Source organism: Mytilus californianus, unplaced genomic scaffold (assembly GCF_021869535.1).
Source record: "Mytilus californianus isolate M0D057914Y unplaced genomic scaffold, xbMytCali1.0.p SCAF_1, whole genome shotgun sequence".
Taxonomy (NCBI): domain Eukaryota; kingdom Metazoa; phylum Mollusca; class Bivalvia; order Mytilida; family Mytilidae; genus Mytilus; species Mytilus californianus.
This window is the reverse complement of record NW_026262581.1, coordinates 45,970,760-45,988,754: the sequence shown is the minus strand read 5'-3', so window position 1 is coordinate 45,988,754 and position 17,995 is coordinate 45,970,760. Positions and strand designations below refer to the sequence as shown.

At 32.6% G+C, this 17,995-nt stretch overlaps 1 protein-coding gene across 2 annotated transcripts in view; it reads left to right on the top strand.

Annotated features, from left to right (window-relative positions):
* The window catches only part of LOC127703992 (mucin-3A-like), a 119,046-nt gene that overhangs the window by 11,202 nt on the left and 89,849 nt on the right, over positions 1-17,995 (top strand). Inside the window, exons 2-7 of one of the 2 annotated variants that reach the window (XM_052207998.1) lie at positions 258-444; positions 832-1,016; positions 1,398-1,649; positions 5,167-7,504; positions 11,097-11,202; positions 12,085-13,794. In XM_052207998.1, the coding sequence (XP_052063958.1) occupies positions 258-444; positions 832-1,016; positions 1,398-1,649; positions 5,167-7,504; positions 11,097-11,202; positions 12,085-12,286 (3,270 nt within the window). In that variant the 3' untranslated portion in view covers positions 12,287-13,794. Of the gene's footprint in view, positions 1-257; positions 445-831; positions 1,017-1,397; positions 1,650-5,166; positions 7,505-11,096; positions 11,203-12,084; positions 13,795-17,995 lie in introns of those variants that run through there. The other variant, XM_052207999.1, reaches the window with a different exon arrangement.

Here is a 17,995-nt window from a genome sequence, read left to right as displayed (position 1 = left end):
CTTTGTAGGGCGTCACTTTTTCAGATTAAATATCTATATGTATTTATGTCTTTAGGTTTAATATATGGTAAGATAAAAAAAATCGTATAAGTTACGTTAAAGCAGTTTTCAAAGTTCTGTTGAAAGAGTCTTGACCTGAGTGATCCCTAATTTTTTCATCATCAAAATAAATTTTGTGATTTTAAGGTAAGAATTTGAAGCTCAAACAATCTATTTTTTTAAACATTCTTATTATGTTTTATTGGTCTTTTTCCTAGTTAACAGGGGACACAACTTTCATTCAAGACACTGCAAGAGCAATGCAAACTATCACACTTGTGGAAGCTTATAGAAATGAAACTCTTTCCATACTGAAAACAGACAATGGGACACAAACCATTTTAGAATACGCCACAAGTTTTCTATGCTCTAACAATTGTTCAGGAAACGGAAACTGTACAACAGGTAATATATTCTTTTGTTGACAACAAGACTATATCTAAAACAAAACAATAAAATCATGAACCATACATTGCACCGAAAAGAAAGGGTATGCCAAAAGATATGATATTTCGACAAAAGATTCAAATTTAACTGTACGGGATAACCAAATTGCACAGACTAATTGGACTATAAACGATATGACCTATCCCCTTTTATTTCATTGGAGGTGCAAAATTTTTGATATAGTTGGAAAAGAATCAAACATATCTTTACCATTCTAGTGTTGATATTACAATATGCATATATTTTTTGTAACTTTTAATTCGTATCCAATCTTAAATCATAACAACATTTGATGTTAGGTATGCCGTATATGCAATTACCCAAAATGTCATCATGTTATTATAGGTACTTGCTACTGTTTTGACGGATTTGTAGGCCCGGATTGTTCTCAAGAGGTAAATGTTCCTCCCTCTAATATAAGTGTTCCACAAGAAGGATTATGCGGTACACGTTCCCGTGCATGTAGGAGAACAAATATTTATGGAATATTTCCAACATCAGATGTGTGGTGTAAAAGGAATCATTTTCAGGTAAGAATAATAATACTACAGAATACGTGCGTATTAAATGCAACAGGAGGACATTGGAAGAGTATGTAAGGTTATTACAATGTAATTTGCTTTTTATGTATTGGCCCTGGTATAGATTCGAGGTTAACTGAATTAGCAAGAGAGTTGAGGGCCAATACAGCTGATCGAAAATATATACCATAGCCATTTGTTTTCTCTTTTCGCACCCTTCTAGCACATATCCTATATTTTCTCATCGTTTGCTCTTCGTTCCATAAGTTAATCAGTTGAAAATTTAAATTTTAAATCACTTACCATCAAAAATGTACAATCTTGAATCATGTTAACAGATTACATTGATCAGTTCCCTTTTAAAGCTAATAAATGTCTTACATGTATCAGATTTTAGAGAATGAAACGGTGTACATATCAAACGGTACAGTGGTAAAAGCTGACTATAGAAATGGTTTTATGGTGACATGTGAGCTCCAGTCTTCGAGACGAAAAAGATCGACAGCAGAAACGATAATTGCTGAAGGATATGAAATAAGTGTTTCAAACGATGGAATACACTTTGGAGATTCAGTTAGAATTATCATTTATGACGAACTTTGTCATGAATGCAACTCCACCACAATTACCTGCGTAGTATTGGTATGTTTCCTTAAAATTATGATTCAAAAGTATATCTTAGAAATCTGGTATCATTCATCATTAGGGGACGACTTTTTGATTTTGATAATATGGGGGGGGGGGGGGGGGGGGGGGTCAGTAGGATTTGGAAAATAAATAACTCAGCCTAATTACTGACAAAAATGAATGGTTTGTTCTTTTGTAGTTTGAAAATAAATAACTCAGCCTAGTTACTGACAAAAATGAATGGTTTGTTCTTTTGTACCTGACCTACAATGTATTAAAAATAAATAACTCGGCAGGTCTTTAAAACCATTTTATAAAAGGCACCAGATTCTACAAAATTTCTTTTTTTCATAGTTTTTTCGGGAAAACTTCCCAAATCTTTAAATAATATATAAACTACACCATAAATAAATATTAATGTGTTTGATATATCTGAAAATGGGTTTCATTTAACTTGAGGTATATTGTCTCATGAACATTTACCTCACTTTATAACCTTTTCCCATTTTAACCTGTATTTTTTGTACGTATGCAATATATACTGTTTTGAATTCAAAAATTCACTTACAGTGAATGATGATTAATTTGGAAGAAATGGTACATACTATATTTCATCTCATCGAATTATATTAAAATCAGACGGGTCCAGGACCAATCGAATATATTTTATTATAATCCTGTGTAATAATTCTATTTTCTATGTACGTATATCTAGAGTAATACAGAATTGATTTACTCAGTGTATAATAATAATTTTTTGTTATGGAATATTTTGTCAGTATTTATTTTTGTACTATTAAAGACATTCATGCGTGCTTATAATTTTAATAGTGTGTGTATTCTTAGAAGAGAATCACAGGGCTGAGTCTGCGTTCCTTTTTATATAAAAGGTGTTTCGGTTAATGTTGTATGGACCTATGCCTATCCTCATCAGTTAACCAAGAGTTCCAAATGGTGAAGTTGAAGTCATCCCTTCGTAAATTTTATGGACGCCATCACGAGTTGGTTGACCGTTATGGAATAACCGTTTCACAGATGATATCGTATATGTTCCTTATGTCGTAACTACAATACCCTTCCCTTTTCACGAATGTGACTTACCGAATTAGACTATTTACCGGATTTGTAATAACATAAGCAACACGACGAGTGCCACATGTGGAGCAGGATCTGCTTACCCTTCCGGAGCACCTGAGATCACCCCCAGTTTTTGGTGGGGTTCTTGTTGCTTAGTCTTTAGTTTTCTATGTTGTGTCATCTGTACTATTATTTGTCTGTTTGTCTTTTTTTTTTTTTTTTTTTTTTTTTTTGGCCATGACGTTGTCAGTTTGTTTTCGATCTATGAGTTTGACTGTCCCTCTAGTATTTTTCGTCCCTCTTTTTTTATCCCTGACCTTACGTTTTTCTTTTGTAATATTAAGAATTATTCGAATTTGATTTTTACGTATGGGGATACGACACCTGTTTATACATTCGTTTCTTTCTTTTTTTCTTTTTTTATATTCCTTTGATTTAATATTTTTTCTGTTAATTTGTTATGCATGATATTTTATCTTTTGTTGGATTTTATCTTAATATATCCTTTTTTTATTTTTGAATGTGTTAGATACTCTTTTAGATTTTTATATCTTCTGTATGCAATAATCGGAGGTTTTGGAAATAGTATTTTTGCTTTTCTGATTTGTTTCATATAGCTCTGTCGATTCCTTTAAATATCAGATTAAATCGTGTTGCAAAAACGAGTGATAGGCCTTTTTCTTAATTTTATTTTTAGATTTTAAAAATTCTTTTCTTTCTTTTTCTCTTGTTTTTGTTATAATAATGTCGATCTCATTTTTGCATGTCCTCTTTTAAGAAGTTTAGACTTAAGAAGTTGATCTTCTTCATAGAGGTCTTTTCAGTTGTTGCAAGACCTAGTAAGGCGAATAATAGCTCCAGTTATGAAGCCTTTAAATACTGAACGTAGGGTGGGCTGATGTTCGTTCAAGATATTGAACATCATCAGTTGGTTTTCTATATAGTTTAATGTCTAAAATTAGATTTTTTTTTCAAATCTTTCACCTTGGAAGACAGTTATGTCCAAAAACTGAATAATTACCCCATCCCTCTCATTTTTGGAGGACAATTGATATTTGAAATATACACATTATTACCTTTAGTCTCCCCATACGTAAAAATCAAATTCGAACAATTCTTAATATTATAAAAGGAAAAACATCTGGCCAGGGATACCTCATGAGGATAGGCATAGGTCCATACGACCTTAACCGAAACACCTTTTATAGAATCAATTCTAGAAAAATTTAGATACATGAACATAGAAAATGCGTCATTTTTTCACAACCTGTAGCTTGAAAAATAGCTTGTATAGAACATATCATAACATTGAGAATGGAAATAGGGAATGTGTCAGATAGAAAACAACCTGACCAAAGGGCAGAAAACAATATATACTACATTTTTGCAAAGTATGCAAACGTTCTATCATTTTTCGTGTATACCCCCATACCACTTTAAACGAGTAAAATACAATGCTAATAAAGTTTACCAATGATGAATTGAATTAAGCTATTCTCTGTTTTTTCTTATTAAGGTCATATGACTCCTCGGGTATAAACCTTGGCTTTCACATTTTTATGTTTGCGAGTTCCTTATAAAGTTGAAAGAGAAAACTTTTCGGACGCACCAAACGTTTAAAGTGTTGTTTTTATTTATTATACACTATATTTTGAACAATAAAAATAAAGCTTTACAATATATTCATAACATTGTAGGCGGAATTCATAATATATCCTTTAACTTACTGTTCCGCTATATAAGTGGCGGCCATTCACTGACTACTTCAAATTTAGGTCGTTTGTCAGACAATTAACGACTTAGAGCTTGGCTTGTGGGAATATTAATGGCACGTTAAAGAACTCATGTTGCCCATTAAATCTCCTTTCTCGTTTTATTATGTTGAATAATGACCGTCTCATTGGTTATTATAATACATCCCGAAAACTCAGCAAAATATTACACCCAGGATGCACCTGCCAACCCAGGGGCGTTTAAATTTAATTATCATATTTATTCTGTAAATTCCAATAATACACTGAGGATAATAATGGTAAAAGTAGCATGGACACAATTTTTGTTAGTCTTAGAAGAGAATTTAGTTTCATTTTAGAACGTTATGGTGCGTTGTTTAAAATTTTTGTACTTTAGTTTTACCTTTCTTTTTTTCTACAAATTATGTTACTGTTTGGATGGATTTATTGTTAAATTTAGTCATATTGTAACTGACCATGTGTATACATAGTAGAAAATTAGTATGTGTTATGTTAATAACTCATACTTCATTGAATATAGATGCAGCTTTGTCAGAATAGACCTTCACTTACAACAAGAAATATACAGTTACGATGTTTTAAAAAATATATTTTAAAGAAGAAAAATAGATAATTTAAATTTTCTCATTGTAAGAGTTTCATCCATACGTAAAATTAATCTTAAAAAGAAGCTTTGCTAATACATTTGTTTCCACGTCTAGGATGGCTGTCCATATTTTACAACAGCAAGCGCAGAAACGACATTAGATGAAACAACCACACAAACGATTACCACTCAAGAAACAATAACCCATATGACTACCACTCAAGACATTACGACTAAACTTGAAACAGATCAGATGACGTCAACATTTGAACAAACGTCAAAGTCCACAATGTATGATGTAACAACGACACAAGAAGTAACGACAAAACCAAAAACAACTGACTGGCTAACGCCCACAGTTCAACTATCAACGCCACAAACAACAAATGATGGAACTACTACATCAGACGTGATGAAAAAACAGACAACCAGTGGCCTAACGACACCGACTACACATAAACAAAGTACTTTATCAGAGGCTACGACAAAATTGACAACTGATCAGCTGACAACAACAGCTGAACTAACAACAGAGACTACAGCATATGACGTAACTACGTCCCTAGATGTAACAACAAAACCGACAACAACTGATAGGCTGGCGTCCACAGAACAACTATCAACGCAACAGACAACATATGATGGAACTACTACATCAGACATGATGCCAACACAGACAACAAGTGGCTTAACGACACCGACTACACCTACACAAACTACTTCATCCGAGGCTACGACAAAACTGACAACTGATCAGCTGACGACCACAGCTGAACTAACAACAGAGCGTACAACATATGACGTAACTACTCCACTAGATGTAACAACAAAACCGACAACAGCTGATTGGCAAACTTCCACAGTTCAACTATCAACGCAACAAACAACAAATGATGGAACTACTACGTCAGACGTGATGAAAAAACAGACAACAAGTGGCCTAACGACACCAACTACACATAAACAAACTACTTTATCAGAGGCTACGACAAAACTGACAACTGATCAGCTGACAACCACAGCTGAACTAACAACAGAGACTACAGCATATGACGTAACTACGTCCCTAGATGTAACAACAAAACCGACAACAACTGATAGGCTGGCGTCCACAGAACAACTATCAACGCAACAGACAACATATGATGGAACTACTACATCAGACGTGATGACAACACAGACAACAAGTGGCCTAACGACACCGACTACACCTACACAAACTACTTCATCCGAGGCTACGACAAAACTGACAACTGATCAGCTGACGACCACAGCTGAACTAACAACAGAGCGTACAACATATGACGTAACTACTCCGCTAGATGTAACAACAAAACCGACAACAGCTGATTGGCGAACATCCACAGTTAAAATATCAACGCAACAGACAACATATGATACAACTACAACAGGCATGACGACAAAAAAGATAACGAGTGGCGTAACCACACCGACAACACACAGACAGACTACTTTATCAGAGGTTACGACAAAACTGACAACTGATCAGCTGACGACCACAGCTGCATTAACAACAGAGACTACAACATATGACGTAACTACTTCACTAGATGCAACAACAAAACCGACAACAAATACTGATTTCCTGAAGTCCACAGTTCAACTATCCACACAACAGACAACATATGATGCACAAACTACATCAGACGTAACGACAAAACAGACAACAAGTTGTCTAACAACACCGACTACACATAAACAAACTACTTCTTCAGAGGTTTCGACAAAGCTGACAACTGATCAGGTGACGACCACAGCTGAACTAACAACGCAGCCTACAACATATGATGTAACTACTTCCCTAGACGTTACAACAAATTTAACGTCCTCTAAGATGACTTCTACGGCTTATTTAAGGCCACAGCCTACAACATTTGATGAAATTGCCTCACCAACAATCACAACAAAAACGACGACGAGTAATGATCTTATGTCAACAGCTGACCAATCAACGCAGACATCACCGTTTGAGGTAACTTCTACCACCGATAAAGCAAAACAGTCAACATCCAGTGAAACTACGCCTTCGACAAGTTATATGTTCAAAACTTCACTAGAAAAAACAACAAATCCGACTAAAGGAGTTATTGAAACACAATCCACAAAAGTAGGTGATACATCAAGATCCGACACCACAAAACAGCCAACAATAACAAGCACAACGCAATCAACAAAGTTTGAACCAACTACACAAGAAGTAACAATAGAAGATACAAAACTTACGACAACCAGCGGTCGGACAACACAAAAGTTAGAAACATCAGCAAAAACAAAAAACTTACAAACCACAACAAATTCAATTACGACTAGGACTGAACAGAAAACATCACCTCTGGAAGAGGATACATCTACGAAGGCAGATGAAACTTCAGTCATCGGGAAAATAACAACATCAGACACACAAATCAAGAATGAAGTATCAGACGAGTCAAGTAAGCATTTAAATAAGTTAATCATTGCTTTATAAATGTATTGTAGTGTCTATATTATCTTTTACGACGTACAATGAGCACACGGCTTTTTTACCCTTTCAGGAAGCCCGTGGATGCTACATCCTCTCTTCATAAAAAATATGTTCTGTCAGCAGACAAAGCCTCTAACAACATTATTTTTATATGCACAAATCATAGGAATGTCTACCTAATGAACTCGGAATTCATAACAAAACTGCGAATCCAACATATACCCCATCGTCATTCACCAAACAGAAAATTTAGGAAATCACAAATCTGTACTTCTCTACTTTGGTATTAACATATAAAAGGACAATGAACATCTCTTGTCTTGTTACCAGACTTCTAACTTATTAGAAAAATCCTTACAGAGAACGATAAATAGCCGGGTAGTTAAAATGTTCGAATTAACATCTTTCTTTAGTCTTATCGCCATCATATCTACATTAACAGATCCTTTCAGAAATCTTGTGATGAGGTATATTCTATAGCTACTGGCCGTGTCAATCAGATGTGAATTCTTATAAAATATAAGTATCTACTGCAAAATCACATTTTTTATAATTTTACAGTAATATCAAAACCTTTTTCTTGTTCTGCACGCTGCAATTCCCCGTGACCTATTGAAATATCAAATACAGCGTCTCAATAAACAAAGTATTTTTTTCTACAAAAATAGGAATCATAATTACGTATTTTTGTTTTAAGTTGTGAAAAATTTATATTTTGAAAAACGGCACTAATTCCTAAAACAAACCAATCGAAGGTGATGTAACCCTGATGCTGGACTTTTTGATCGCCAACATATTTGTTGGTTTGATATTTCAACAGACAGTCGGTATTCCAATTTGGTACTAATTGTGCATATCTTCTGGCCGACTAGTTTTTATTTTCATATGAAGCAGAATTAATACAAAACATTCTCAGAGACAAAATGAATTTAAAACATCTTGCAAATTTCTTTAAATTCAGTTTCAAATATAATGATGCTGTTCTGTCACTCAATAACCCAGGTGTCAGTGAGTGCTTGCATCAATTATATCCCAGTGGACTTTAAATAAAGGATAATACCAAAACTAAAAGGATTGTTTCATATCTTGGTCTTTTTCTCGGAAGTGTCCCAGATGGACGACTTCAACTAGAATATATGACTAACGTGATGATTTCAATTTTCCAAATAACCATCTCTCAGCAGTAAAATACTCTCTGCTCCAATATATATGGTTACATATCTCAATTGATATGTTACGCTCGTGCATGTTCACATCATACGGACTTCATTAGAGGGGTAATGCTCCTTACACAAAAACTGCATAGAGTTATGAGGAATAAAGACGGATATCGACATTACACAATTGTACAGTCACCATTACAAATTGGTTGACCGGTACAATTTGTATGTGCCGCAACTCACTAACGACATGTTTACGCAGTCTTAGATCTTAAGATACCAGAATAGTCGTCTAAACAGTAATTATGAGATATTTTGACGGAGTGTGAATTTGTGATGCATGCAGAGTTGTCTCATTTGCACTCATACCACATCTTCTTATATCTATAGCAGGAGACGCTAACCGTATCGACGCCCAAGGTTTCGGTCTTTTAGAGTACATGCGATTAACTCAGTTTTTGATTTGTTACCTTGATTTGTCTACTAAGTCGAATTATGAGATTTGAACATCGGTAAACTACGGTTGTCAAATTTTGATACAGTATTTATTAGTTGTCATTTCAGTAAAAAATTTAAATTAAAAAACGTAACGTATACTTGTTATATTAGGCTAGTTTTGATGAGCATTCAGAAACAAAATCCGTAAACCGGAAGTATAATTTTCATGCAGCAATTCAACTTAAAATAGTTAAACATAAGGAACAGTTTTATTTGAACATTTATCAGTATTAGGTAATTTTATTATTTGTAAATTTTTACTATATTAAAGTGTTATTTTGTTTAAAGTATAAGTCATTTCTTATAAAAGTACAGACTCCTTCTAAGCCATCACTCGTCTATCCGTGCTATTGTCGTATGTACCGTGAGAATTTGATTTAAACAATTTGTTTACATGCATAAATGATTAGCAAAATGTTACTAAAATGAACATGCAAGAATTCTTTTCGCATAGAGTAAATTAATCAAATGTATCAAAACCTTGTTAGCCTTAATTTTATTACATGTAGTACTGAGTGCTGGATAAACCATTCGATTTTTTTGTTTGTGTAATCAATGATGTATCTAATAAACAAACATACCACATTCCACATACAATTATTCACAAAAAATGATGGATTTTACCATCTTTTCTGATAACTTCGTATTGATAATCTTTCTATTTGTTTTTAAATTTTACTTTAATACTTCAAAATATCTTTTTTTTTTGGAAATGATACCTAGAATTTAATTAATCAATTTGGCGTTTGTTTGGCCTTGTGAATTTCGTCCCCTTTTCAGTGGTTGAAATGGGATCATATGCAATGGGACTCATCTGCAGGCTTTTCATATGAGATGACAGACCGAATAATTATTCGAAAGGAAAATAGCAATGTACTGCTGTGTATCCGCCACTTGTTATACAATGTATATTGTAATTGATTATTAATATCATAATAAATAAAAGAAAAGTCTAACTTAAATGTTTACCCCTGCCTACATACCAGATCTATGAGGAGATTATTCAAAAGTTTGTAAACTCCACGTTTGAACCGATAACCTGCGAAGGAAGTCAAAATATCCCTCTTTGACAAATATCACACAAATTGTGTAATGCTTGCTTGAATAGTAAAAAGAAATCCGTGTTCACAAAGAATCGGATGTTTTAACTCATTTATTTCAAGAAAACCTTGTAGATTATTGAATTTTATCTGTTTGTAATAAAATGTTATAAAGTATGCTCATCAAGACATTCGTGTTCAAGTTGTTAAGATTTACTTGTAAAATTGAGAATGGAAATGGGGAATGTGTCAAAGAGACAGCAACCCGAACAAAGAGCATAATGCATCCCAAGGCCACCAATGGGTCTTCAACACAGCGAGAAATCCCGTCACACTCAACTCCGAAACATATAAATGAACTAAAATTCAAAAACATTCAAGACTAACAAAGGCCAGAGGCTCCTGACTTGGGATAGGCGCAAAAATGCGGTGGGGTTAAACATGTTTTTGAGATCTTAACCCTCTCCTATACATGTATCTCTAGCCATTGTGAATGTATGACTTTAGTTATTCCAAATACGCATTCAACAAATTCAATACCTTCCGAAGGGGAAAACATATGCAATCATTAGGTTTTGAATTATACAAATATTTATTTACGGATCGGGATGTCAGGGACAAAAATATAACGCTTTATAAGCCCATGATCAATTGCATCGGCCATTAGTATTTACATATTTGTCTCTGTACTCTTTGCAAATATGAGAGTATTTACCGCCCTATTTGGCTCCGCAAAAATAGTAATTTATTAAAACAGAATACTTTACTATTTTATAAAACTTCAAACTTTACATTTTCCACTGGGTGTTTTGAATTAAAAAAAAAGCATTCAAAGTGCTACGTGCATGACAACTTTTTTCAGGCGATGAAATGAGGGTAGTATATGTGATTTTATGTTCATTTGGTGCCGTTATTACAGTGGCCCTTATTGTAACTGCCATAGTAAGCCTTTACTACAGAAGTCTCAGGTAAGTTTTGTATTTAAGAATTTATAATGGGTCGAGACAATTCACAATATATTTTACAAATGTTGCTATTTTTATGGTTTGGTAGAACCACAAAGATTTTCCTTTAAAGCAGTATAAAACATTAATTTCAAGTAGTTTGTCAGAATTTTATTTCAGATGTGAACTGTATTTTTTTTTATATAAAATTAGACTATGAGGGTTATCAGGGGAAAACTTTATGCATTACACATGGAAATCCTGATAGATAACTGTCACAAAACATAAGATTAAAAAAAGGACGTCTACGAATGAAACATGTACTTTTTTAATTACAGCTTACTATACTGTATAAACTTGATTAAGATTTAAGTTCAAAGATAATGGATTGAAGTATACAGTTGGTATATTCGAAACATCTGCTAAGTTTGATAAATTTGTATGATATTCATACTACTGAAATCTGAGATCATTTTTGTCAATTCGATCAACTATGAGATAATGAGAGATGACTGTATACATATATTTATCAGAATAAAATAATGTCGCATAGTTTATGGTTTATTTATAAAAATTAACAGACAGAAAAGAGTGGCAACGTGCAGCATTCAACAAGGACAACGTCTTAATTACATTAAGCTTTATCGGAACCAGAAATCAAGATTGAATGTTTTCAAACAAGCATATATATGCTAAATTCAAAACAAATGCTTGCACATTCAATTGCTAATTACTAAATGTACTGGTAACAGAAAAGTATGATTAAAATTGTCTTTCTAGAAGTATTATTTCCCAATTTTTTTAATGTTTAAATATATTTTTTTTTAAACTGCATTTATCAATTGTTGCATTTTATCAACTGATGTATATAATAGCTATTATAGTAATACGTGTTGTTTTTTCAAGGCACAAAAAAGAAAAGGTTTCATTTAGAAACAGAAGTCAAACAAGATACAACGGATCAGAGATCAGTTCGGAGTTTGATGCAGAAGACTGGACTTTTTATGGAGCAGGATCTTTCCAATATGATGAAAAAGAGATGCCATTCTATAATTTTCAAAACATGAAAAGAATTAGCACTTCGTCTAGCTCCTTCAACAAAATATAGTTGCAAAGAAAATTCATTATATAATTATTTATTCTGTAGATATTGTTGGAATATTTATTTTACCAAAATTTAAGAACAAAAGAAATAATGTTATTGCACACACTGTATTATTATATTCAAAACTGTTTAGAAAAAAAATAAGGTTAAATCTCTGTAATACATAGCAAGGTAAGCCATGTGAAGCATGATAATGCATTATGTTCAGGGCATTCTATCTCAGCTTTCATATTGCAAGGTTAATTTGGCTTTAAACTCCATGTTATTTGTTTGTATGTTAATCGTTTGGGTATTATGATTAATTTGCTTAAGTCATTTCAGTATTCGCGTTTATAATTTTTGCGCTATAAATGTTGTTTCATCGTTATACTGGTTGGTCAAATGGAAAATTTACAAATTGCAATTAAAACGGTTTTATTAAATTTAAAGCAATATATGCACATGAAAATACACCTATCAAAGATACTACCAAATGCCTTTGAACTATGAATTGAATTTTTTCCTTAAATCATCGAATCACATTTTAAATGTGTAATTTTGGTTTCTGACATTTCTTAATCATATTATTGAAGATTTAGTTAAATAATAAAAGCTAATTAAATTTATTATTGATAGATCTTATAATATTTTGAGTATTTTCTTTTCGTTTTGTTCCCCATGGTTGTAGTCGAAATCAACATGTGTGTGCCTCTTCGCACATTCATTATATCTGAGAGAAAAAAATTATATACCGGATATGATTTTTTAGCTCACCTGGCCCAGATGGCCAAGTAAGCTTTCCTCATCACTTGGTGTCCGTCGTCAGTCGTCGTCGTTAACTTTTACAAAAATCTTCTCTTCTGAAACTACTAGGCCAAATTAAACCAAACTTGGCCTAAATCATTCTTAGGGTATCTAGTTTTAAAAATGTTTTCGATGACCCCGCCCACCAACCAAGATAGCTGCCATGGCTAAAAATAGAACATGGGGTTAAAATGCAATTTTATATTTTTAATATCTCTGAAGCTAAAGCATTTAGAGCAGATCTGATGAAATAATCATGTTCATCAGGACAAGATCTATCTGCCCTGAAATTTTCAGACAAATCAGAAAACCCGTTATTGGGTTGCTGCCCTTGAATTGGTAATTTTAAGGAAATTTTGCAGTTTTTATTTATTATCTTGAATATTATAATAGATAGAGATAAACTGTAAACATAAAAAATGTTCAGCAAAATATGATCTACAAATAAGTCGAATGGCCAAAATTGTCAATTGATCCCTTAAGAAGTTATTGCCCTTTAAAGTCAATTTTTCATAATTTTTTGTAATCTCTTACAAAAATCTTCTCCTGAAATTACTAGGTCAAGTTAAACCAAATTATGGCTTAATCATCCTTATGGTATCCAGTTTTAAAAAATGTATCTGATGACCGCGCCCATCTACCAAGATGGCCGCCATGGCTAAAATTTGAACATAGAGTTAAATTGCAGTTTTTGGCTTATATCTCTGAAATTAAAATATTCATCAGGTCCAAAATTTTCAATTGACCACCTTAAGGAGTCATTGCCCTTTAAAGTCAATTTTTCACTATTTTTCGTAATTTTTTTAATCTTTTACAAAAATCTTCTCCTCTTAATCTACTTGGCCAAATGGAATTAAACTTAGACACAATTAATATAAGAGTATCTTGATTGAAATATGTATGCGATGACCCTGCCTTACAACCAACATGGTCCCCATTGGTAAAAATAGAACATAGGGGTTTACTATAGAATTCTATGGGGAAAATGTAAAAAAAACAATTTCAAATGGTCACAACTTGAAAACTAATTTAAATAATGATAAGAGGTCTTCAGTAACTATTGTAAGACTACAATGGGATTACTTGATTTTTTTTTCCAGGGGGGGGTGCATTTTTTTCAGGGGGTGGGTGCTAATAATTTCTCCTTGATATGTTCTATTTTCAGAATTATTCAGTGTTACTTTTTCTATAAACCATTATTATATCTTTTCTTTCAGCATACTTATATTGGGTGAATGCCTCCCGACGTGTTAGTTTTGTTTTGATGTATGTTCCATAAAAACATTAAAAGGCATTTTCAGCATTATACAGGCCCTGGGTGAAATAAATTTTGGAGCGGAGGAAAGGATTTTTTTTAATTTTTTGTTAATTATCTTGAATATCATCATAGATTGAGATATACTGTAAACAGCAAAAGTATCAAGCAAAGAAAGATCTACAAATAAGTTAACATGACCAATTGGCAATTGACATCTTATTGGAGTTATTGTCCTTTAAAATTATTTTCTGCAATTTATTATCTTTTCAAAAATCTTCTGCTTTTAATTTAACTACTGGGCCAAATTATACCAACCTTGGCCTCAATCATTATTAGTAATCTATATGATTTTAACCTTATTTTACATGATTTCCAAAACCACAGTAAATACAGGTGAGCGACACAGGCTCTTGAGAGCCTCTGTTTTTACTCCGACAACAAACTTTCAATTATCTTCTAAATCTTATGTATAAATGTCCTCTGTTAATTGAAGGCTGTAGTATTGTAAGTTATCAACGGTAAATGCTATTTTTTTGAAAGTTTTAATTGATGACTATTTCAGATGTTTTAATAACGTCTATCAAAATCTATAACAAACAAAAGAAACAAATTCACCCTAAACATCTATTTAGTTTTCATTTTAAAACTTTTAAATATTAAAACGTAACTATATAAACATATGTTGATATTGGCAATATTGAATGAAAGAAATATACGCAAAAAGTGAATATTCGTTTTCTTTTTTGATATATCACTGTCTTTTAAGAAAGCAGACTTTAAAAAAAACATGTTTAACCCCGCCGCATTTTTGCGCCTGTCCCAAGTCAGGATCCTCTGGCCTTTGTTAGTCTTGTATCATTTTTAATTTTAGTTTCCTGTGTATAATTTGGAGTTTAGTATGACGTCCATTATCACTGAACTAGTATACATATTTGTTTAGGGGCCAGCTGAAGGACGCCTTCGGGTGCGGGAGTTTCTCGCTGCATTGAAGACCCATTGATGGCCTTCGGTTGTTGTCTGCTCTATGGTCGGGTTGTTGTCTCTTTGACACATTCCCCATTTCCATTCTCAATTTTATTTAAACTTATTTATCATTTAATTTATACACTTATTTGCCTTAAAAACATACCATTCTTTGTTGATTCAAACGCCAAAATAGGATGAACTCCTATTGTTACTAGTGAGATTCCTTCAAAGCCAAACCAATTCCTCTTTTGTTATAAACACGGGTAGTAACGTCGTCATATCGAGAAGCGTTTAGTACAGTGACTTTGTCATAGTTTGGTTAAGTTGGTCATGGATTAGTAAGGTTACTTCCCAAAACGATTGCCTCAGTTCTATTCAAATGAGCTAATAAAAAGCAAATAACAAAGTCATGTTTGAATCGATATGGTATGTCAAACGATCTTAATTGTAATTGTTGTTTTTTTTTAGAAATAAGCGCAGGATAAACGAAATATCGAAATTGGTCTGGTTTGTTTAAGCGATTGACATAGTTCAGTTAAGTGTCTAGAAATTTGTCATGGTTTAGATCAAAATTAATACATATTTCTTTCAACTTAATATTGATAGTTCGTTTGAAGGCGCTTGCGAAAAAACGAAGTTACACAATTGACCAATTGACTAAGAAGAAAATAAGCCTGTTTAACCAAATTTGGTGGGCGTAATCGGCAAAACGTTCATTTATACATTTTTACTTTTTAGTGTGTTACTAAGATAGAATTTATATAGCCACTGCTCTTTTTAACTGGCAGCAGATATACATAAACAGAATGCGTTTCTTACACCTCTCACCTAGATTTTTGTCTCCATATGTCCATGATGGACTCTGCCGGGGATATCGTGAGAGGCGTCACTAGTCAAATTATTAAAGGTGTCTACTTAGAGTTGCAAATCGTAGCAACAAGTAAAAAATAATCTTTGTTTTACATTTTTTTCTAGCGAACTATACATCTGTTGTATTTATTTGAACCAGATTATATATATCTATGATGAACAAAAGGAGAAAAGGGGGTGTTATACGCCCTTGATACAGAAACCCAACTACGAAACTAACCAAACGATATCGAGAGGGCACCATACAGTCATCAGGACCACAGTCACGAAACAAAATGTTAACATGGACAACAGTTCAAACTTATTTTTTAATAAACTATAAGTGAAATTGCGATGAAAATTACTTTAAAAGTTCCGAATCTAAATATATGAAAGATCACATTTTCGAATTAGAAATAGGTCGATGTAATGTCCATTTTTACGAATGAATACAAATAATTGTGATTTTGTCATTTAATACGTGTATTGTGTAGTACCACTTAACCCGTTTAAGCTTTTTCTTGTGTGCAATAAAGTTTCGATAATATCAGAAAACGCTCTGTCGGTCTAGTATTAAGTATGAGAACATGTACATTATCAAATGTGATTGTAAAAAATAATTTGAATTCCAAGATACACGTTTATTTTGTTTAGAACAAGTACATTTAAACTGTGTACGGCCTTATTTTTGACCCGACTAGACGAGAAAGCATCTTTCTTAATAACAGAGAATACAGTGGGAAATCAAGTGACAAAATATTACCTCCTTTGTAAAAACTGAATCTTTTCAATGTTTGTCCCATTTTAGCAAAAATGAATAATTAACGGGAAAACGTTCTGGTAAATATTAAAGTATTAAATATCAAAAATAGAAATAAGTTGAAATAAAAAGAAAATTTCCATTTAATGTTATCATTTCCCTCCTTACATAGAAAACGACGAGTACAGCAGACTAAAGGAGTTTGGTGTAAAATTATTTTAAAATGTTGCTATGCGAATAAATTCCTGGAGAACCAACTTCAATTATTTTATTTTTACTGGCTGTATACCTCTCTTGAACATGCTAATTATCCGTATATATATGCAGCTAGATCAGAGAAAGTTAGGGGAAAAAATCCAAAAAGAATCGATTGATATGCAGTAAAGATTGGCTCTTCTGAAATTAAGTTAAATTAAGAAAATTCAAACGGACCTTATCCCGATGTATAAATTGAATGTGAATAGATCGAGTTGACCGCAAATATCAATGTACATGTACCAAAATCGAGATGATCATTTCTTTAAATTGTATAAAAAATAGCAAAAAAATGCCTTCTTAATAAGAATATTTATCCTTATTTTTTTTGCCTGCACCGACAGACCTTTGTTATATTCATAAAAAGACAATATTTCTATATTAAATTTGCATGTGACAAGAGCAGACCGGTGTACTCGAAAACTTAAAATGTGAAAATTAAGTATATTTTAGGAAATTGTAACATGCTAACACATGGTAATGCTAATTGTGGAACACTCAAAAGATTGGTGACCCGAAAATTCTTTAGATTTTGTATGTACATGATTTTTTCCAATTTTTTTTTATCAATATGCAGCAAAGACTGGCATTTTTTAGATTTCAGTTTCACAAACTTCTAATGCGGTTATCTCTATAAATACTGAACATAAAACATCGTGTATTTGCATGTTTATTTTTAATAATACAGTTTAACAAATAATTTCTTCAAAACGTAAAATTATTATTTAGAAATTTTAACATACGCAAGCATTATTCTGTGTCAAATTATTAACTAAATGATACAAATTTTAATGTACTAACATATTAGCCATAAACAAAAATACTTACCAGCTTGAATTTA